Source organism: Rousettus aegyptiacus, unplaced genomic scaffold (genome assembly GCF_014176215.1).
Source record: "Rousettus aegyptiacus isolate mRouAeg1 unplaced genomic scaffold, mRouAeg1.p scaffold_m13_p_5, whole genome shotgun sequence".
In the NCBI taxonomy this organism is placed as follows: domain Eukaryota; kingdom Metazoa; phylum Chordata; class Mammalia; order Chiroptera; family Pteropodidae; genus Rousettus; species Rousettus aegyptiacus.
Genome location: NW_023416308.1, coordinates 90,507,730 through 90,531,002, shown reverse-complemented (window position 1 = coordinate 90,531,002; position 23,273 = coordinate 90,507,730). Strand labels below are relative to the sequence as shown.

General features: G+C 45.0%; 1 protein-coding gene across 15 annotated transcripts in view; it reads right to left on the bottom strand.

The window, feature by feature from the left end:
• Positions 1-23,273, bottom strand: part of NAV2 (neuron navigator 2) — a 678,828-nt gene that overhangs the window by 69,952 nt on the left and 585,603 nt on the right. For 14 of the 15 annotated variants that reach the window (XM_016164919.2, XM_016164924.2, XM_016164914.2 and 11 more), the window contains one exon: positions 2,279-2,417. In XM_016164919.2, the coding sequence (XP_016020405.2) occupies positions 2,279-2,417 (139 nt within the window). Of the gene's footprint in view, positions 1-2,278; positions 2,418-14,797; positions 15,517-23,273 lie in introns of those variants that run through there. The other variant, XM_016164926.2, reaches the window with a different exon arrangement.

Sequence of the window (23,273 nt, the reverse complement as noted above, 5' to 3'; positions counted from 1 at the left end):
GTGATGCAAATCTGCATTTATTTTATTCCAAGCCCTACCTGCTTAGTTCCAATTCAAATATTTTAAATTCAGGTACTTTTACAGCAAAAACAACGCAATGCATATTAAACCCTTTATGTCCCTTGAAATTAAATTTCTGATTTCGATCAAAAGACATATTTGTGTAGGAGCCTTGAACCTTTTCTGACATTTCCTAGATGAAAGCAAAGAGCTGGTCAAAGAGGAGGGGGCATTAACCAAGTTTAGGTGTATCGGATAGGAAACCTGTTGTACATCCCAGATGTTAATTCCGTATCAACGCAGAAAAGATTTCAACTCCAGCTTTGTGTGGAAGGAGAAGACAAGGAGAGTCTTCCCACATAGTGTTTTGTTGGCTCAATGTGCACCTTAGGAGCAAGACTGTTTCTACCTGGCAAGTAAACAACAGAGAATTTCCTGACCTGATCTCTCTCCTGCTCACTTTCCCTCACTCCCTTCCTCTCTGCCTCCCCCCTTCTCAACCTCCGAAGTAATTCCAGTATGCTGCCTGCCCCTGAATACAGAGACCTGGTGATCAATTCCTTGCTTCCCCACTTTAGTACTTAAGGACATCTGGAAGCCTGGTTGTTATTTATGTTATAAAATTAGAATGAAATCTCAGAAAAAAATAATGTCCACGAGGCAAATGGTAGGTAGTAGGGACATAGGCTACCTGGATGTTTCTAACTTGTGTCTTATTAATGATTTAACAGTGACCATGTTCCCTTGAGGAAACATAGCTTAGGTTTGTTTTTTCTTAATAAACTTTTTTATTGAGGTATAATGTTCATGTTAGTGAAGTATACAATTGTAAGTATATAGCTTGAATACATTTTATAAATTTAATATACTTACATAACTGCCACTCAGATCAAGATATAGAACATTATCAACACCTTCGAAATCTTTGTGCCCCTTTCATTTGAGTGTTTTTTTTTTCCTTCCCTTATAAACCACCACAACCCATCCTCACTCCCTTGAAATAATTAGCAATTCTGGTTAAAATGCAAACTCAAGAAGTCACAGGCAATCCTGGAGGCAGGCAGTTCATCAAGAGTCAATGCCGACTCTTCTGTGGGACAGAATTACTCCCGCACTCTGACATCCTTTCTTTAGCTCTGTCCTCAAGGAGACTTTTGACAGAAAAGAGATTTCTAAAGCAGCACCTATCTGTACAGAGTGAGAAACAACCGAGAAAGGAAAGGATGCAGAGGGAAGGGAGTGAATGAATGGAGCAGTGTCAATTCTGCCCTCCAAAGGTACCTCTGGGAGACTCTGTCTGGATCAGACCTTCACATGGGTTAACTTGAGGCGGCGGACCCCAGCGCTGGGAGGGACCCATCATGAAAAACCTTAGGCAACTTCACGACTAGTCATGAGGATGACACCTCAGGTTTCCACTAGTACAATGGGCTTACTAGAACCAACGCGCCCCTCTGACCACTAAGGATGCCGTGAGAGCAAGTCAACAGGTCCTCATGAAAATTCTTTGAAAGCAAATGTGAGTTAGCACTGGATTCAAAACATAAAATCTGTAAGTTGAAAAACTGGGGTTGAAAACTCAAGTGGGGCAATGGGTACCCTGTCCAAAGGGGAGGCACACCTGGACATCTGTTGATTGCTGCCATGAGGAAAATGTAGGTTCAAGAAGGCAATATCTTCTGATTTTTTTCTATAGAAGCGAGAAGCTTATTTTCATGTAAAATAACACAATTTATAAAATTTGGCATGGAATCCAGTTTAAAAGAAAAATAATACTATGTGCCAAATAAAACACATTGTCAGAAGGACTGACAGTTCCCAACCTCTGGTCGATGGACCAGTCTTCCCATCCAGGGCTCAATCTTCGTTCCTACCCCATTACTCTCGAGGGATCAGACACGTGCTAGGAGACGGTAGTGGGTCACAGTGGCTAAGAGGAGACAAACACTCCAGGTTAAGAACAGCCAGTTGAGCCCAACATCTTTTTTTTTTTTTTTTAAATTATGAAACTGAAGTCCAGGAAGGAAATGTGCTTTTATCAAGACCACCACAATGATGGTGATGGGGACTCCCCACTCCCACTTCCAGAGCCCTGCTGCCTGATCCCTTTTTCTTAGCAGGCAAAGGTACCAGTTGGGGGACAAGAGCACAGGCAGCAAGCAAAAGGCTGGGCCTCATCTCATGAACCTGGGGATTCTGCTAATGCCAAATGGCCCACAACCCAAAGCTCTCTCTGCTGGGGTGTTTGGAGGAGGCTGGGAGAGGCCCTGTTCCTTACCTGTACATCCAGGTTTTTGCGAGAAGAGGCAGGTGTGTTGGCATAGGAGCTGATGGAGGAGCTGGTGTTGATGTCATCAGTGCTGAGGTTGTCTATGGTGTCGCTGATCCCACTGCTGACGGAGCTGCTGTCATCCCAGCTGCCAAGACAAACACATCCTGAGCATCAGAACCTCACGCTGTGCCAGCTCGGGCTGATGGTACAGACAGATACACACCATCCCTGGAGGCTCCCTGTGTCATAAAGCCCCAGACAAAGCTCCTTTGCCTCTGATGCGATATGACTCATCTTCACGGGTACCATTCATCGTTGCTGCTCCGGACTGGCAGCTGGGTGAAGTGGCTGATACATGCCTTCCCCCAAAGGCTGGCTGCTTCCCCGAGCAGAGGTGGCTAAAGACACTACCTACTTCCTACCTCATCCTCAACTTCATCTCGGGATCTTTATAAAAGTCAATGGCTCCTTCCCAGGCCTAGTGGCAGAGCAGGAGCGGCAGGTCTGGAGATTAGAGCTGAAAGCAGTGCAGAGAGTCAACAGCACCACCCTCCCTGGGGGTCAGAGTAGGAAGAATTCTCACCGCTATACGAATCCTCTGGACTTCACTGTTGGAATGAAAAGCCGAGCTGCAAAATTCGGCAGGAACCTGTCACCTCTATTGATAGCTCTAAGTCTAATAATTTCCCAGAATTCTTCATTCCCCAACTCTCAAATCCATTGGAATCTCCCTGCCCCTCGTCCCTGCTCAGTTCCAGTCTCCAGGCAGTGATTCTTCTTCTTCCTCCTCATCGTCTTCCACCTCCCAACACCATCGGGACACATAATCCACCATCTGGTCCTGTGATCTCTATTTGCGAAATGTGCACACCTCTCCACCTCTCCTGTCACCCCGCGGTCCAAGCTGCTACCAACTCTGCCTGGGTCATGGCCAATAGGCCAGCTGGACTCCACGCTCCACCTCTGCTCCCTAACAGTCCCTTCTCCCCACAGCAACCATATTGGAAACATAAATCAGATCCTGCTGCTCCACTGCTTAATAGTCTCCCGTGGCTTCTCAGGTACTTACTCGTCTCAGTCCTTACTCTGGCCCGCAGGACCCTCTGACCTGGCCTCCCTCTTCAGTCCTGTCTTTCGCCCGCCTCTCCATTGCTCACTGGCTCTGGTTACATGGGCTTCTGTTTCTTCTAAGCCAATAAGGTTCTTAAGTTCGAGGCTCTCCATTTGCTGCCCCTGTTCCTGGACACTTGTCCCTGCCTCCTTCTCATCTAAAGTGTCACCTCCTCAGAAAGGCCTTTCCTGGTCCTTCTATGTACAGTGCCCACACCCCCACTACCCATCAGGCTTGTTGCATTTTCTCTTTTGGCTGTAGGGCGGCAGGTACAAAGCAGGTACTCAATAAGTACTTGCTGATTTTAACTCATGGGGCTATAAAGTAAGCTTCCAACACTGTTCTAACTTGAGTTAGTGGAAAGATGTAAGTTCTACTGTTTTTCTATTGTATATGGTGGAGAAACTGAGGCTTAGAAAGTCCAGACCACTAGTAAGAAGTGGAGCAGGATATGGATCCAGCCATTTCCACTTCGGAGCCATCCTCTTTCTTGTTACACCAGATGGCATTCCATTATGTCCATTTTCGGCACACACGCAAACATTACAAGGCCCACTTCGCAGAAGAAGACCAAGGCTTGGGAGACCAGGCACCTAGTTCAATGTCACACAGCAGGAGCGGCAGGGCCAGTCTCTACACCTGGGGCTGTCTGATGACAAAGCATTGTCTTAATCACATTACCCCGCCACTCAGCCCTCCACTGTGTCTTGATGAAAGGCCTACAAGGCATCAGCCTGATGCCTCAGAAACTGTCGAATGGCTGAGTCCCCCAACCCCACCTCCAGCAACTCAAAAGACGTTCTAGTTCATGCCACCATATTATAAACCACCTGCCTGAGCTCTGTGGATCAGGCAAGATGACAAAGGCAGAGTGAAAACCCATTTGCATTACCTTTCCCTTCAGAACTCCTATCTGTCTTCCAAAAGCCCACCTGGAGGGTCCCACAGAAATGCAGGGGAAATGTGTGACTGTGGTTCCCAAGTAGTGAGGATGAAGGCAGGAAACCTGAGGGCTCAGAAAGGGGCTTACTGTGGATGAAGTCACAGGATCCTGGCCTCTACCTGGTTCCAAATCCTCCTTTGAGGTCTTCTCCAAAGACATTTAATTTACCATCTGGTCCCATCATCTCCATTTGTGAAATGTGCACACCTCTCCACCTGTCCTGCCACCCTGCGGTTCAAGCTGCTACCAACTCTGCCTAGGTCATGGCCAATGGGCCAGAGAGACTTACCCCCACCCTAACCGCCCCTTACTCTGAATTCCCACATGGTCTCATACATTTGGACTCCTTTCTAAACTCTTAATATACAATTTTCTATACTCCATGTTCTAGTTATCTCCTACAGAAAGGTCTGCCTTACCTTCCAAACACATGCAGGGGCCTGCCTGGTGACAGCACCTACGTGGTCTCACACGTCAGGTGACATGCCTGGAACTTTACGTATCTACTTCTCCGGTCCTCACATCACACCTGCGAAGTTCCTATTATCTTCCTCATTTTATAGATGAAGAAATTAAGGCTGAAAGGACAAGTAACTCGACCAGTATTTTTTGGTCACTGTTGGAATTGGATTTAAAATGCATAATTGTCTAATATCGGAACATGTGCTCCTTCTAGCCTATATATCATGCTGCCTTTCACAGCAATGTCCGCTCACTGAGAACCTGCCACGTGTCAACTCGTCAACATTTGCATATAGTTTCACCAACTCTCCTGCACACTGGTAAGTGGCCTTGCTCCATAATGAGGGCACTGAGGCTGTGAGAATGACCGTGCAAAAGGTTACTCTGCAAAAGCATGGCAGAGCTTGGAGTGAAACGCTGCTTTACCCCAAAGCCTACCTTTTCCCCTCCCACTACCTGTAGGTGGTGCTGCGGCAGCGTCGTCCTCACTCTGGGGCCACCTCTCCTCCATCTCCAGGCACACAGTATGTGCTTGTTAAATGCCCTCTGACTGAACTCACGTGCAGAGGAGGGAGTGGGCAAATTCTGTGGCAAAGTCACCACCAGCAGTAGATTCAGAGCTCAGCTGCCTCATGATTTCATTCTTCGACAAGTCAAAACTTCTGTGCCTCAGGTCCCTTATGGGTGACACGTGGATGATAACACTTAGGATAGTAATCACCATATAAGGTTCTGCTGGGGAAAGCATGACAGAATGGAATGGACTCAAATCTGCTCTCACCATTAAAAGAAAAGCCCTTGAGTCTTGAATTCCATCAGCTCTAAGGAGTTTGGAATTTAAGGTAGCTAAAATTTCCTATAATCCAGTGAAAAAGAAAGAAGACTGATGTGAAGAGTGTGGCCGGCAGGGAAAGGAGGGAAGTCAGTAACAGATGCCCATGAATCCAGGTTCCAGATTTTTTTGCTTTGAAATTGTATCTGCTCTTCCCCTGTGGCTTTTCAACACCAGGATATTATTCCAGCGGGGCATGGGGCCTCGTGGCACACATGATTCTCCCCCTGCAGGGCCCAGAGCACCGTGAGGCTTACCCTGAGTTTACAGGAAATCCTTTAACTGAGCTGGCCCAGAAGGGGAGGAGCCAGCGGTCTACCCCACAGAAGAGTGGGAATGAGGGAAACCAGTGATGACGACGAGGGGGCAGTGACACCAAGGAAAGCCCGTGCTGAGCAAGAGCTGCCTGTGTGACAGAAACTAAAGCTGTTTCCGTAACTCAGAAAACCAGTCATGTCTCCTTCACTTCTGGATCTTGTGGGACACCGGCAAGTACATCCAGGCATAAAATCACTTAGTTCTAACTTGTCTTTGCCCCCAAATTCGGGGTATAAGTGGTCATTTGCCACCAAGATTAGATCAGTGAGTCATCTTGGGAATGAGGCGTTCTAAGGAACATCAGCTCCCTGAGATGCTATGATAACGGCGCTGCCCTAACAAGGGAGTGTGGGGTGGGCTGGCTCTTCTGTGCTCCTCTTAGAGAGATTCACATGGCGCGTGCACATCTTTACGACTGTGAAATCCTGAAACGATCCAATCCCTTTACCTTTCCCTAAGATAGCACTTCTCAAACGTCTATGACCACACAGGAGATCCTGAGAAGAGTGAAAACACCAACTCTGGAAAAAATGCACGTGAAGCCTGGAGCTGCCAGCAGTCATTTTGTCCTCGGCTGTCCCAGAAAGCAGCCAGCACAGAGGGAAGTAGCGCTCCTGTACCCGGCTGTCCTCAAAGCCAAGAGCACCCTGGGAAACCAAACTGTGAGAACTAATACATTCTGTTCTTTTGCTCAAAAGTGGTTTTCTTAGGTTTTTGTCACTTGGTATATTTGTGCTAAATAATAGGGAATTGCAGTTTGTTTGTAAAATGACTCCAGACATGTGTGGCTGAGAGTCAGACAGGAAAAATGTGGAAAGCATGCAGAATTCATTCAGGCAGCAAGGACATTAGTTGAATCCATTCAAGTGGCAAAGGAAATTAGGTACAACCTGGGATGAGGTACAAAAGTCCATTGACCCAAGTCGGGTGATAAATGTTGAAAGAGGTTACAAAAACTGATTACGACTGAAACTTGAAAGAAACCCAGAGGATCTGTGTTTACTGTGTGGTGAAATGAAATTCCAGCTCAGGGGCTCAAGGGACCCCAATGACATAGCAGAAAGAACTACAAAGTATTCAGCTACGGTGCTGCAGTAGTGATTCTGGAATATGAGCTGACCATTCCTGTATCATGGTCTTGAACCTGACCGAGAAAAACCAGATGTCCCTGGGCCCACCTGAGATGATAAACCTACTATCCTTTGTAGGAAATAAGTTACTTTAAATCCAGGGAAAGGTTTTAAAAGATGAAGAAAGATGAAGTTAATCATAATAAGTTTAGGATGAAAGTTTTCTGATAGTTAGGATAATCTCTTGTATATTTATAACATTTAAAAGAATATATGGCATATTAGAGAATTTGAAAAATGGTCTCGTAACTTTGGTTTTAAATGAGTACTGATTTCTGATGAGATTTTTTTAAGTTGAAAGATTTGAGAATTGGATTCGGACCGTAAAAAGAAGGCAGTGTTTAAGATAATTTATGACAGTTGTAACTTTAATGGATTTGTAAGCATTGTTTACATGCTTAGAAAGATTTTGCTTGTTAGGCTGGTAAGTCTATCCTGTCAGACATTTGAAGAGCCTGAGGAAACCAGGTATGTTAAATTTATGAATACAGACTGAATTTAAGAAAACAATTATCCCAGCTTGTACACAGAAGTAATTGTTTAAATTCAACTTGTTAAATTTGAATAAAATACTGATCAAATAAGAAGTGAAAATCATCTCAATTTATACAAAAACACTTGATTTATAGGTGAAATCTGTAAGAAAACCTACGTTTAAAAATTAAACTTCAATAAGTCGAATAGTAAAACCTAATTAACTCTAAGAAGCTCTTTTTGAGCACAAAAGCATTTCTTAGACATTTAGAATGCTATTATAGGGCATTTCATTTTCTAAATGAATGAATGAATGATTTTTACATGAATGACTAAAATAATAAATGAACCCAAGAGAGCGTCTCCTCTCTTCACCAGTTTTTCCTACTCTGGTTCGCCTTCCCTCTACACTGTAAGACTTCCAAAGCTGCTCCAAAAATCTTAGTGGAAACAGCGCTGTGTTGGACAGCTTAGGAAACAATCAGAAGAACCTCAGGGCCTTCTCCGGCCTCAGGTTCCATATAAGGAAACTAAAAGGGTTGTGGGACACTGAGCTTGGCTAGTTTCCCTGTTGTGTTGTTTTGTTTTTAATTTTAAGACAGCGTGTCATGGGTATGCCCTATAAATCCATTGGTTGTCATATCTAGAGAAATGGCAATAAGATGCTTCCATTGATTTCTTATGAAAGCACCTTTCCCCAGTCACATCATAGCCATGTACCTTTTTCTCTACTCAATGGAATGTCCTCCATTAGTTCAGTCAGATAATGGCATAACTGGAGTTATAAGTGATTAGATTTGAAAATGACGTCCATCTGCTTTTAGCCAATGGCGGGTAGAAGAAATTCCCTCGAACATCTACAGTGTTTTCTCCCAAGGCTCCTAAATGCAATATTTTTGGAACCTGAGCCAGAGGCCTTGCATTCATTTACTCATCTCATCCAGTCAGTCGGCACCCGCTCAGTGCCAGGTACCAGGTAAGGCACCAGGGATGCAGTGATGATTCAGAGCTGTCTCGACCCCTGACCGCAAAGCCAGTGAGTGGTGTGACAGACAAGAACACACAGGTCAGACACAAATGAACATGTAAAATAGGGAGATAAGCAGAGGGCTCCAAGTGGAAACATACTGGTTCCAGACATAATTTCTATAGTCGTGGGTACTTCCTTAAGCCACCAGCCAAGGCCCAGCACAAAGCAATGGTCTGGCAGCGTGCTAAAACCCAGGCCCACCAACACTCTTTGCTGTGCTGCTCTCTCCTTCAAGGGAAGAAAGTGGCAAAGGGAAGGGGACAGAAGAGCCAAGAGAGCCAGACCCTGACCTCCCCGGTCCCCAGAACTACTTCCTGTTAAGAGATCACACATGTCACCTCTTCTCTGGGCCCCAGGCTCCCGTATAAGGGAGTTTGAAGAAGCCATTCCGAAGGCTGCTTTCTAACTGACATCTTGTGAGTTTAAAAGCTCAGAGAAAAGTTGGTACAGAGGCAAATGGGCACACTGACGATATCCTCCACTGGTCTCCCAACATCTCCTCCCATTCAGCAAAAGCTGCAAAACGGGTAACTACGAATTTCACCCCTCAGATTATTTTTTTAAGTCTACACAGAAGCTTTTAGATATTTGGAATAGGTGCCAATGTCTTAAACATAGGAGACAATTACTAGGCCTAGGTAGTAACTGCCCTCTTCAGACAGAGATATGCTTTTCCATCTGCACCTTTTCACTTAGAGATGCTACCTGACTTGCCGTGCAATTCGAGGTTGTAAACCCTTGCATAGAGGCTTTAAAACCCAATTCACAATAAAGAGTCTGCATCGGACCACAGTATTTATCGACAAAGGCAAAGGATGCAGCCTAATATTTATAGCCACTACTGACAGTGTTTACCAGATGCCAGGTACTGCACTAGGCACATTACACGTACTATCCCACTCCCATTTTCTTTGAGAAGAAATGGAGGCTCAGGGCCCGGAGCTCATTGGAAGGATGGGATTCACACCAGGGTCTAAGGACTCCCTGCAGCTTTCCAGCTCATCAGGAAGAGAGAACATGTGGATCAGCTTCAAAATCTGTCTGCCAGCCAGCCTACTCACAAAAGAACCTCTGTGTGCTAATGGCAACCAAGCACATCAAGAAGACACCCATCTTGGCCAAGACAGCATTTTAACCAAAACCAAGGGTCCCCTCAAGGCCCAGATTGTTTTTCTGATACCTCTTGGAGAAATACAGATGCGAAGAGAAAAGGCTCTCCAAAAGTGACCAGAAAATCCATTCAAAAATGGAAAGGCCCATAAAACCAGAAGATCCAGTTTCAGTATCTTACAAGAAATGCTGACATCACTGTGTCAGGAATTCAAATGCCACTCAGAGGGCTTAGAGCATAATTTTAACAGCCCAAACCCAAGCTATCTACTATGAAAAACGCAGGTGAAAGAGTCATAAATTACTCCAGCTTCTCACACTCCCTGTTTTCCTCCTCACTGTTGTGGGGAGTGAGCATTCCACAGAACTGAGGAAGGAAATCGACTTCAACTGGGTCCCCCGAAAAACCACCTTTAATTTGGACAAAATTTTAAAATCACACTTTTCTGGGAGTAAGTAGATGGCAGCGGTAATTTGTAATGGTCTTAAATTAATGTGATATTATAACTTCGTCTCCCTTGAAGCAAAAAGGCAAAACAAGGTTAGAGGACTACACAGATTTTTCCATGAGGATTTACACACCCGGGCGTGAGGATTCCTGGCTTTTAGCAAGAGCCTCCAACTCCTAGGAGTTATTGAAGGATCCAGAGGGTTTTTATACTTTTCAGACCGACTCACTATGAGATAATGTTGTTTATTCAAGGGAAAGACATGCTAAGTGATGTTGGAAAAAAAAAAAAATCAGGTGGCAAATACACATTCGTTCTCTGCTCACTACACTAATAAGCCACAGCGAGTTGGCAGAGAATGAAGTACTATAACTGTGGTTCTGAAAGCAATCCTCACAAAGTAATGGATTCTAACCCCCAGTCTCAAAGACTGAGTCTGCTTCTGAGAGGCCCGACCTTCCTCACAAACAGTCTGGGCGGCACCCCTGCTCCCCCCCACCACTCCACACCCCGCCACCTTTCCCCTGCTCCCCCTTTCTGTCTCTTTCTTGGTGACTGAACTCACGCGGCAGCGCCACTGAGGGCTGTGTCCAGGCCTTACCTGCTCGCTTTTCCAGTTCTGCTCCAGAATCCCGGCAGAGCCCATTTACATGGCCGGGTGCCCTCCGACAGACAGTTGCATTCAGTTGCAAAAGCGCAGACTGGTGAAACTTGTTTTCTGGCTATTGTTCAAGGCAATTGTTCCTGTGAAACCCCAGGGCCCAAGCGGAATGAGATCCTTTGGTGTGGACGAGTGAGCAAGCCGGAGTGAGCAAGCCAGACCTAGGCTGAGCGGTAACCCCCCTGGGGAAGGGAAAGGGTTTGGCTACCTAAGGTTCCCACCAGACAGGTATGTTAACTATTTCCTCCCCAGGAGGTTTCTCAAGAGCATCATCACTAACAACAGCTAGGACCTATTAAGAAAACCCACCTTCAAAGAATGCAACAGGACTTCTACAGAATCCTGCCTTTCATTGTTTATCTGGGAATGATAATAATAGCTAACTTTAACTGAAGTTTAAAGTTGTGCCCGACCCTGTGCTAATTAGATACTTACGTTTTTTCATTTAACCCTCACAACTCTATGATAAAAATAATAAAGCTTACTGACTGTTATTTATGTGTCGGGCTCTGTTACTTTATCTTTCCTCTCAGGTACCATGAGACAGAGACTATAATATAGCCATTCTAGAGATGAGGCTTGGAAAGAAAGGCCCAGTGGCCATACAACTAGGAAGTGATGAAGCTGGGATTCGAACACGGATCCAAGCATTTTCCACCAACTCATTTATTTATTCATTTGACACATTTTAATGAACTCCCGTCATGTGTATTATAAAGATTTTAAAGTTTTCCACACCAAAAAAAAAAAAAGATACAGTTACTTGAATAAAGCCACAAGTAAGCCACCACTCTCTAGGCTTCACCTTTGGGATCAGCCTACATGGTTTATAGTAGTTCTGGTTCAAAATGAATTAAAGCAAGGGAGGAGTCAGACACTAATCCCAGTATATTTAGTCTCATCTAGCAGTGGGCCAGGGCACCACTAAGCCCCAGAGGCTCCAGATGGAGACAGGACAAACTCTGAAAAGAAAAGTAAAATAGATCTGTGTTTGAACTCTGGCTCTGCCATTTACTTTGCGACAACAGCTGCCTCTCCAGAAGACCCAGGTTTCTTCCGGTGTGATATGGTACTAATATCACCCAGTCCCCATGAGCCTTTTGTTGGGACCAAATCAGATCTCCAGGCACACAGGAGATAACCAGCTCCTATCAGCTGCAGTCCAGAATCCAGGGAACCTGCAGGGACCGCAGGAAGGAGATGCAGTCCCACAGTGTGAAATGGCTGATAAAGTTCGAGTGCAAGAACTTGCTTCCTGCTGCCATAAATGGGCAGTGTCCCAGGGGAGAAGCAGCTTCTACAGACAGTGCCAGGTGCAAGGCCAATCATTTGGGGTGGAAAGAGGGACCGAGAGCCCCATAAAGAGGGCTCCAAGCGGATTTAGCAGCACTCAGGATGCCCTGGGGTTGAGTTTCACCCCACAGTACCTTTGTCCCATTTTGGTAATTCATTCCCTCAACAAGTAGGTGGTCCCCTGAGTAAGCGTGAAATTCCTCCCTTTGGCTCCAGGAGCTTGGTCAGGTTGAAAACCCCAGAGCTCTGGTCCGGATGCCTTAGACACTCATTGTTACAATAGGCACCAGCGTGTCTGCTGACCTCAGTTACACAAAGCCCTCCCCCTCCCAGGCACCTCCAGGGCGGGTTGCTGACTTTTGGTCCACTGCTTTTGCCAAAGATTTCAACAAACCCATGCTAGTGTTCTGTTTACCAGAAATTACACATACTGTAAACATAATAGAATTCAGACTATTTCAGATAGGTAATGAAAATAATAAGAAACAATTACACAAACAAGGTGAAAAGTTTTAATAGTGGGTTCCACATACCCTGCTAAGCACTTTACATATATTATCCCACACACTCTTCTCCATTACCTTATGAGGCACAAACTATTAATGTCCCTTTTTCATAGACATGGAAACTGAGGCCTACAGAGGCTAGGTGACTTGCCCAAGGTGCCAGAGCTAAGAAATTGAGCTGGATTTGAACCTAGATCTTCTGGATTCTGAAACCCAAGCTCTTCTTAACCACATTAATTCAACCAATGAGCAGAAGGAAAGACGCTTTTAAATAGACCGTGGTCATAAAAGAACTCAGAACTCCCACTTGTTATCCAAAAAGCCCAGGACACTTTTTAACGCAATCATTATTCTTAAAATGCTCAATTAGTTAAAAGGAGAGGGGATGGGGGAAGAATCCGAGACAGGGCATTGGCTGGCTGCCTTGGGTCTGAGTAGGTGGAGGGGAATGTGGAGTCCCAACACTCCCATTCCCCCTCTGTAGCTTCCCTGCTCCCCCCTTACCTCCGAATACATCTTAAAAGGTCTGGTCACCCAAATGCAAAAAATGGAACTGCAACTGCCTAGGGGCAGCTGAGAGAGGTGGCTGTCCCTCAAACCAAGCTGGCCTCACTTTGCAGTTTATCAAGGGCCTGCCCTTAAGCTACTCCCTTTGAAGCAATGGGGAAGGAAAGGTCAAGGAACAACCAGTAAAAAACAGAGTGGAAAATGAACAAGACGTGAGACAAAGAAAGAAAGAAAGGAAGGAAGGAAGGAAGGAAGGAAGGAAGGAAGGAAGGAAGGAAGGAAGGAAGGAAACGAAACAATCACAGTCAGTATCACAATCTAAGAGCAGCTCAGCCCTAGCTAATTAGCCACCCCCAGCACACATGTGAGCAGCTAGTGCCAAGCGTGGGTTAGCAGTAACATGCTTGGTGTGCAACCTCTCCAGGACTCAATAAATACAGATTCCCAGGAGGCAACCCCAGAGTTCCAGGGCCCAAGGCCAGTTCTAAGGCCATCCACCTCCTCAGCTTTGACTTCCAATTAGGCTCCTGTCCCCTCTGAATCAACTACAAGCACAAACCCAGCCACAGATCCCTCCATCAGCCCAGGAGCCTCAAAGAGGTCAGAGAGTGTCCAGGTAGGTCCTGCTGCTCCAGAAGCCAGCAGAAGCCATGGGGCCCAGGCAGGTCAAGCTTGCAAGTATCATGTGTACTTTGCCGAGCACTCCACTGCACTTGGTTCAGTCTTCCAGCTAAACCCACATTTAAACTTGCAGATAAAACCACCCTGGCCAGGCCAGGCCCAGCAAAGAAAGCTGAGTGGTGGAGGGGACCTGGGCTCCACTCTGGTTTTTTCTTTGTTTGTTTGTTTGTTTGTTTATTTTTTAGCTGTGTGACCTTGAGCAAGTTACCTAACCTCTCTTAGTTCCCACTGCCTCGCCTCAAAATTGAGGATAATATTGCTGGCTTTGCAATGAAAATTAAATGAGACAATGTCTGTCAGATGCCTGGCAAGTAGTAGCTGATAATGAACATTGTTTTCCCCTCCCCTTGTCTAACTTAAAAAGAGAAATGCTCCTCTTCGAGCAGCTTTCTAACAGTCCTAGCAAACGAGAGATGTACTCTTACTTAAGTCTCCCTTGCCATCTCTCCTGGAGCCTAGTTTCCTGAAAAAAAAAAACCCACTCAGTAATTTACAGTATTAGTAAACACAACCGCGAGTTCACCCGGCTTCTTAAGGTTCCAAGCAAAACCTCTAACTGCAAATCAGGGCCCTCTGAACCACTAACTAGCAGCCCTTGCCAGGGGCCCACACTGACGCTCTGCAGCTTCCTCCTCCCCTTAAGCTGAAAGGTCTCCCCGAAAAAGCCTGGAATAAGAACTGGGTGATCAACACCCAGTTTTTCAGTATCAGCAGCCTAATTTGATAAGATGGTCTAGAAAATATTGACATTACCCAAATGTCCAGGTGGACCAAGGACATCTGGGTAATGCTGCTGCTTCCTCAGAAACTATCAAGGTTAGAATGAAAGGGGATGGGGCGGGAGGAAGAAGGATGCTGAGTTTCCTGACTAGTGATTCCTCCAGCACATAGTGCATGGGGACATTGGCAGCTGTACACCACTGGCTGCTCTGCCCAGCTTTTTAATGCCATCCAAGGAAAGAAAAGGCAGTACACACACCACGCCCGGCCCCAGGCCGACTTTAGGAAATCATCCTACCTTGAAAGGTTCTTAGGCCAGAGCATTTCACTACATTGTGGTCCTTAGAGAAAGCCGACAAAGAAGCTGAATGAATCTCATGATGGCAACTCCTCAGCCAGCTGAGCCAGTCCACTTCGGGGCTTGGAGTCCCAGGCACCCAGCTGCTCTGCTACTAAAGGACCAGCTAGAAGGGGATCACCATTCCCCAGGCCAGGAAAGAAATCGGATCCACCAACAAAATTAACCCATTAAGTGCTGAAGGAGCGAGAGGTCAGGTCTGAGTGTTAGTATCAAGTCAGCTGTGAAAAGTTTCGGCAGAGTAAAAGCTAGCACCAAACTCTGCAAGCGCTACCGTAAAGCACCGAGTAGAAGGGCCCTCAATATGGTCTCAGGGGAGTCTGTAACAGCGGATAAAATTGAATAAAATCTAAATGTGAAAAAAATAATTAAATCCTTGTAGACTGTGCTAAAACATTGAAGAAATTCTTTTTAGCCAAAAGTGCTTTTAATAACGACACAAAAATAACTGATGATGACATTTCTTAGCTCATTCTATCAACAACTGAATACAAAGCATTTGGTTGAAATGATTAGCCTACAGAGATAACTTCTGAACCCAAAGGGGAAAAGATACCTATTTACATAGTTAGCACTGACATACATTTTTTTAGTGATGTCAGTTTTGATGCCATGCCAATGAAAATATGCATTAATTCCTTATGCTACTTATCATTTTTTTTTTTTTTAAATAAAAGAAGCTCGGTGTACTCATGGCTACTTAAAACATTATGGTACGGAGGCTGGGAGAGTAGGTGGGATTGTTGAGAGTTCCAGGTCTGAGATGGGAAAAGGTTGCACCAACAAATCCTTATTAAAACCTGTAATCAAGGAATTCAGAAAGAACTATGTAAACAGATGCTGGGAACAATGAAGAACTGTTTTACTATTGAGAATTCAAAAGCAAAATTATGTTATAGCCACAAGCTTTTATTTCAAAACGAAGAAGGATTAAGATGCTCTCCAAACAGCCTACCAGTTGGCTCCTGGCAGCTTTCAAAGACTTTGGCTGAGAAAGGCTCTGCCCTTGGCCTGGGCTGACCCTCCAGTAGGCTGGGGTGGGGTGTAAGTTTTCTTTTTTTTCTTTTTAGTGTGTGTGTGTTGGGGGTAGGGGGTGGTGCTGGGGCAGGCAGGGGGTGGGGGGGGGTGACTAGAGGAAGCAATAACTGGCTGCAAGCAGGGTTTCTGTGTGGTCAGTGTTTGCTTAGCAAACAGAAGCCTCTCAAAGGGGAATGAAGAGCCATTCCTCCACCACACAAAGGGGAGGGAATAAAAGGTCAGCTCGGAGAGGAAACAGGGTCTAGAGGGGTATCCCAGGTGAATGCAAAAGCAGACATGTCTGGGAGCAGAGATTGTAATCTTGAAGGAGTCTCCACCGAAGTTGATCATTCATAGCTCACCCCTCAGGGAACCCTCCTCTGCTTGAAAAAGTGCTGCCAGCATCCGCAGTGGGGAGTGGGAGGCAGAGGCCAGGGGCGAGGGAGGGGTGAGTTCAGGGGAGGTAGATGTAGTACAGATTTATTAAGACAAAAAAGTCAGGATGGACCCGAGGTCTGGCTGACAAAGATGCTTTAAACCATTCCTCTTACCTTCTACATTGTCTCTGGAACAGAATTTATCTTTACGACATGACTTTGAAAATCTGGATGACCGCTGGGTTAATTTGGGTGGAATGGGACTGTGACTATGTATATGGATATATATAAAATAACATATATACATATGCCTCTATCGTACATGTACATAAAAATGTCTACTGTTTGCTATAATTGGTCCTTGTTTTAAGCAAATATAATATGTAAAAAATCCAGATTAACTGCCAAGATAAACTAAGGAATGTCCATCATTTATTCAGTCATTCAACTGATATTTATTGGGCACCTGCTATGTATGTGCCCATCACTATTCTACCTGATGTGAATACAGGTGTCAACGAAATAGACAAAATATTCCCTACTCTAATCCAACTTACTGTATAGTGGTAGAACTACTAAAATAAATGAGACGAAATGCAAATTACACAGTATGTTTGTGATAAATGCTAAGGAGAATAAACAATGTAGGGAAGAGGATGTTGACTTGTTGAGGGGAGTGTCTGATATTTTACATAGAGTGGCCAGGAAAGGCCTGCTGAGGGAATGCTTACTTTGGAGCTGCAGGAAGGAAATGGTCAGTGCAAAGGTCCTGAGACAGGAGGATATAACTTACACATCCATTACACATTTAAGAACCTGGAGCCCAGTGTGGCTGGAGCAGAGTGAGCAGCGAAGCAAAGGGAGCCTAGGAAGAGGTCAGGGCAGAGAGGCCAGGGATAAAGGAGGACAGAGGGGCCTGAGGACAGCCTGGCAAGTCACTGTAAGCATCTTGGCTTTTACTTTAAGATGCATTGGAGGGCGAATAAATAGACCTTCTCCTTGTATAAAAGTTGATATAAATCTCCTACAACACTAAATATATACCTTTGATTACACACAATTTTTACAAGGGGGACTTTATTGCAAAGTACTTTAAGGAGGGGGGATAGGTGTTCTCAGTGCTCTTTCTGTGGTTAAAAGTAAGAATCACATCTTTAATATGAAATGCTCTAAATCCTTTGCAGCTACGGGTCCCAGTTTAGCTAGGGCTTTTCTGTGCCATGAAAGACAGCGCTGGGTGCGGCTAAGAGATCCAGCAGCAGGAGAAGAGAAAAGAGAAAGGTAGGTCAACCAGCTCTATGAGAGCAGATACCCTTCCGTGCTTTCCAGAGTCATTTCTGACGCTGGCTTCTAAATAGGCCAAATTCTGAAGACCTTCTAGAACTCATAACATTTTTCCCCATGGAAACAATGTTATCGACGATGTTAAGTTTTCCAGGTTAACTCTTAGAGCCATTTTTTAAACCAAAGAGTACCTGATAAATTCTACCCAGGCATCAAACAGGAGAACAAAGCTTTATAAACAGAAAACCACTGAAATAAATCTAAAAAGATACTCGCTTATTTCTAAAGAATACTTTATTAGACCAATACTAAAGAAGACACTTTGCTCCTTTCTCCAATATCATCAGTTTCTCCTTTTTTACTGGCAAAGAAATAAAGTGACCATTTCATAAAATGAAACAAAATTTCCTTTAACCTCAGGCCCACATTCTTCACAGCCACGCTAGTCTTTGCTGCACGTAACAGCGAAGCATCTGAGAGGAGCTGTCTCAACTCCAGCTCCCATGGCCCATTCTCGCTTCAACCCACCAGTCAGACTCGTGTCCCCACTACACCACTGAAACTATGTTTTGTTTCTCCCAAGAACATCAGTGCCTTATTTCTTGCCAAAACCAATGGTCAATTATCTGTTCTTACTGAGTTTGCACCGGCACGTAGCACCCACAGATCCTTCCTCCTGGGATGAGCCTCTTCTCGGGTGTCCATGCCTTCATCTGCCCCTGCTTTCTCCTCCTTCACTGGCTGTGCCTCTCTCTCCCCTTTGCTCACCATCCTCCTCCTCTCCTCTCCTCTCCAGACCTCTAGGGTTCTGGTCCTGTCCCTAATTCCCTCTCTACCTCGTCTTTTCCTAGGTGATCTCATCCATGGCTTCCATTAACAAGTCCTTTTGGCCATACTTCCCCAGTATACCTTGAACTTGATGACTCCTTGGACCTTGGTCCAAGCCATCATCATCTCTTTCCTCTAATAGTCACCTTCCTCAGCCTTTCCTCTTGTCCTGCTAGGCTCCATCTCCACATAGCAATGACAGTTATCTTTTTCGAGTATACATCTGATTGGGTTACTTTCCTGCCTAAAACCCTCCGATAATTTCCCAAGGAAGAGAGAATAAAATCCAGATTTGTTCCTTGGCCTAGAAGGCCCTATGTGATCTGGCTACTCCCCCATTCCTCATTAAGTTCAAATACAGGGCCTGGGCCCTCGAAAGTACCGGCCCCTTCACATGTCAAAGGCCCTGCACTGTGGTCCCTTCAGCATGCAACACGCTTCCCCACATCTCCCATGGCTGCCTCCTTCCCACGGTTCAGGTCTTGGTTGGAATGTCACCTCCTCAGGGATATCTCCCTAGGCTCTGGGGCTCTGGTTCACTTTTCACCACAAGATACTTCATGGTACTTACTAGTCTGCACATTTTATTATTATATTATTGGGAGGAGGAGGGATATTTGTTGTTTGCATTTTCCAAAAACTAAGTAAGCTCCTCAAAGATAGGAGTGCAGTCTTCTTTTGTCCTGAGCAGTCTCCTCCCAGCGCCTAGGGCAGCGCTGACGTAGTCCTGGACTGGGTACAGCAGGACAAAACAGGGAACTGAATGTTCAGTGTAGCTTCCTGGGGACTTCGGATACTTTCAAGGACTTTAGTCCAATGGTTCTTAATCTTTTATTTAGTCACAGGCCCATTTGAGAATCTGAGAGAAACTCAGGTCTATCTCCCTATAAAAAAACATATATGGTCAACATTTTGCACACAATTTCAGGGGCCTGATTCACTGATCCCCTGAAGCCTGTCTGTAAACTCCAGGTTAAGGGGCAGCTGCTGCTCGGTTTTATGGCATTGACTTCATACAAGGTCTAGTTTCGCATACATACTATGATTCTTTCTTTTCTTAATTTGGAAGCAGGCTGATGCTCATTTGGGTAGCTTTCTTCTGGCTTGCTACTAATAGAACAAAGAGAGAAAAGAAGAAAGGAAGGTTCTTCTGGATGGCCGAAAAAGAATGGGAAGAGGTTTGAAAAAGATCTGTGAAAATGAGAAGCATCACATTGCCTGCCATGGAATATTGCTGAGTGTGACCTGCAGTAGACAGTGGGAAGGGAAGAAATATTCCTGGAGTTTTTAGCAAAGCCTTCAAAGTATAGGACTGATCAAAAATTATAAGAAACTAGGTAGCTCTGGGGTAGAAAATGAATGGCATTCAACTAAAGAGCCACATAATGCCTAACCTGTGCCGGACATGAGAAATAAGAGGACAAGTGAAAGAAAATGCCCCAGCCCCGATGGAGCTAGTTACCCGTAGGAGATGAACAAGGAAAACCATTCTAGATGTTATGGGAAAACGATGAAGGAAATAACATGGTGTTGGAAAAGAGGGCACAGGAGGCACTTTTTAAAATACGGTGGTCAAAAGAGGCACCTCAGGAAGGAACATTTAAGCTAAGATGTGAGAAATGAGAGGGAGCCAGCCGGCCATCAAAAGGAGGTGAGTGAGGTGTTCCAGGTGGAGGGGATGTCAAGTGAAAGATCGGAGGGAGGGAAGAGCTGTGTGCTGAGGAACTGAAGGGTGGCTGCCATGCCTAGAGCCCAGGGGTGGGGGTTAATGGAAAAGGAAGACCGTCCTCTGGAGAATGCCAAACCCTTTATTAACAGGTGATCTCAGCTGGGCATCAATAAAGAGTTTGGGGGATGTGGTCAGTGTGCCTCTGCGTCTCTTGCCTTCTGTCTTTGTTTCGATTCCTTTCTGCGGCTCGAGACTGATAGGAAAAGTGAGAAATCCCCCCTTTCCTGTTGAGGTGATGATATAGAATCTCTGCTTCTCCTTGGTCCTGGCCCAGCTTTCTTTTGCATTTACACAGATTGTGGGTCCCACCCTACTTGTGTAGTGAGGAGGTGATACTGTCCTCTGATCTTGTTGGAAACACAGAATGAGCTATACTTTCTGTCACCTTCAAGACATTTATTTTTGGTATTGTCTGGAGCCCACACTTGTGCGTACTCACACACAAAAGGCTTCACACACTCCTCCATCTTGAAACAACAGGCTTCATTCACCACCAGGAAGAGCATCCGCTCTTATCCATGTTTACTCCCCTCCCCTTCTGAAACCAGAGGCTTGTTAACACAACCTTGGACAGAGAACACTGGCGAGCATGACCACGGGTGCCAGCACCTTCTGCCTCGAAAGACTTTCCGCTCTCAATTCCACATCAGAGATGCCTTTTCCAACGGAGGGCCAATCACTACGAGTCAGCTCCAAAAGGGCAGCCTTTCCAATGAAGGACACGTGAGGCCAAAGTTATTTTCAAAGATAACAATAATTCAGACTTATAGACTATTGCCTATAAATCTCACCCTATTTGATTCCCACAACTGTGCTAACACGTATTCTTATCCTTACAGAACAGAAAAACAAACTGAAACTCAGGGAATCTAGATAATTTAGTCACATGACTGCTGACGGACAGGCTGAAGCCCATGTCTTCAGATGCCAAATCCTGGTTGGTTTCCACGACCCCACATTAAGAGTGGTGAACACCTCCAGGTCACTATGTCAACAGATGACACTAAGACATTTAGTGGGCCAGGGTCATTAACAGGTTATCCCAAAGTCCTTTAGCTTCTTCCAACACTTCTAGGACTGGTCCAACTGAGATACACCCTGTTAGCCAAATTCCATGATATCATGGCTTCTACTGTATCTCCAGTGGCTATTCTCTTTACAGTATCGGCTGTGTGTTGACTTTTACATGTCAGGCATTGTGCTGGGGAAAGTGGTATGCAAATGAGAAAAAGCCTCTCTACCGTCATGGAATTTATAATCTGGCAAGTGTGGGGGTGTCAGGCAGTCAAATAAAAACAAATGCATTAAATTACAAACCATGACACAAGCCATGCAATAAAAGACTAGTAAGCTGTGGTTGCATATTATAGGGGAGAAGAGACGGTTCCTGCCCCTGAAGCGAGAAAAATCTGTGCCCCAGTTGCATGCACAGGAATGCTACGGGGTGCTGAATGTTGATAATTTGGTGAAAATTTAGAAATGCGTGCCGAGATGTAGGTTTCTACACAGTGAAATCTAGATTATCTCATAAAACCCCATCCCAAACACCCTTGGCTGACAATAGCCACCACAAAGATTCCCGTGCCATTGTCCCCATGGCCAATAAGGAGTAATAGCAGATTAGAAAGTTAGTTCATCTGGTATTTAGGGAATAATTTAGGAGAGCTGGGCTTTCCTAAAGCTTTGGTCATGGTCATAAACCTGGTCATTTAGAAGCAAATATGAGAAAGAGAAAACCTAAAGAGGCTAGCTAATCCATGTGGTAATTTTTTCTTTTAAAAAACGAACAGAAAAAAAATTAAAGGAAATTGAAAATAATGCACTAACTATCAGGAGCTGTATTTTTATAATGGTATTATGTGTTCATGGGATAATCCTAAGAGTCCAAATATATATTTTTGAAGTCGGAGCATTATCTCTATAAAGATGAAGTAGGTAATGAATAAAATATGTCAAAGCCACTCTGGCTTTTTAAAATGTGGCTCCAGCTGCAAGGACATCCTTGAGTGTGTCCACCGCAGGGTGGGATAAGGAGGGAGCGGGGCAGGTGGGCAGTGGTCGAGGAGGGGAAGAGACTGGAGAGGACGCATGGCGGTGCTCCTCACGGGCGGCTTTCAGCAGACCGTGATCTAAGTCGACAGTCTGCGGGCTCTGACCTCACGTCACTCCACACACCCAAAGTTCTCCCGCAGGCCCGAGTCATGCGGCTCCCACGTTGTGGAGGCACACTGCGGAGCAGTGGAGAAAGCACGGATGGGACCTAGGTCTGACCAAGTCACTTCCAGATTGTGGCCTGTGCAACGAGCTAACTGCCAGCCCGGGGGTTTTCTAAGACCCCTCAGAGCATGAAGGTTTTGTAATCTTAGGTATTCCACCAAAATCCTTTTTGAAAAGAAAACTCATTTGTCTCCTGAATTTGACTCATAGTCCATCAGTCCCCTGCTGGGGACGGCCCTTGAATTTACTGCAGACTTTCTAGGTGTCAGGTGTTGTATCGAACACTGTAAATCCCTCATCCCACAGAACTCTTCCTAAACACAGAGTTTCTTGTAAAAAAATCTGTTCCGTACTTTAGCTTTGGTATTTCATTGCTTCCTTTCTGAGTTTATAGGGACTATAAAATTGGTTCACAAAACCTTCCACGATCCCAAAACACAATCTTGTCTAAGTCAAAAAAGAAAAAAAAAGTTAGTTTGGCAAAGAGCCCAACTCACTCTAGGTATTTGCCTAGTGGGGAGGCTAGCTGAAAAGTTAGACTGGTTAAGAATTAAACTCCTTCCATTTGACCATTCGTCTCTAAGAGAAAAGCTATTCAAATAGGGGGAGAGAAATAAAACAGTGATTGGCACATAGTAAGGGCTTAAGAATGTTGCTGAGTATTGAAAACCAACTGTGTGCCAGGATGTACATTGTTAACATCAGAACTCATGATACTCCAGTAAGACAGATTTTATCTCCAACCCACAGATGATGAACAACTCCGAGAGGTTGGGTAAGCTGCTCAAGGTCACACAGCTAATCGGTGCTCAAGAACAAGTCTGCCTGATCATAAATCAGTATCATTTTTGTTTTTTTTTTTTTAAGCTCCCATTTTTATTGAGTTCTTATCATGGTGGTTACTGTTCTAAATTCTCTGGTCTTATTTAATCCTTCCGACATTCTGGATGTAGTAGGTATTATC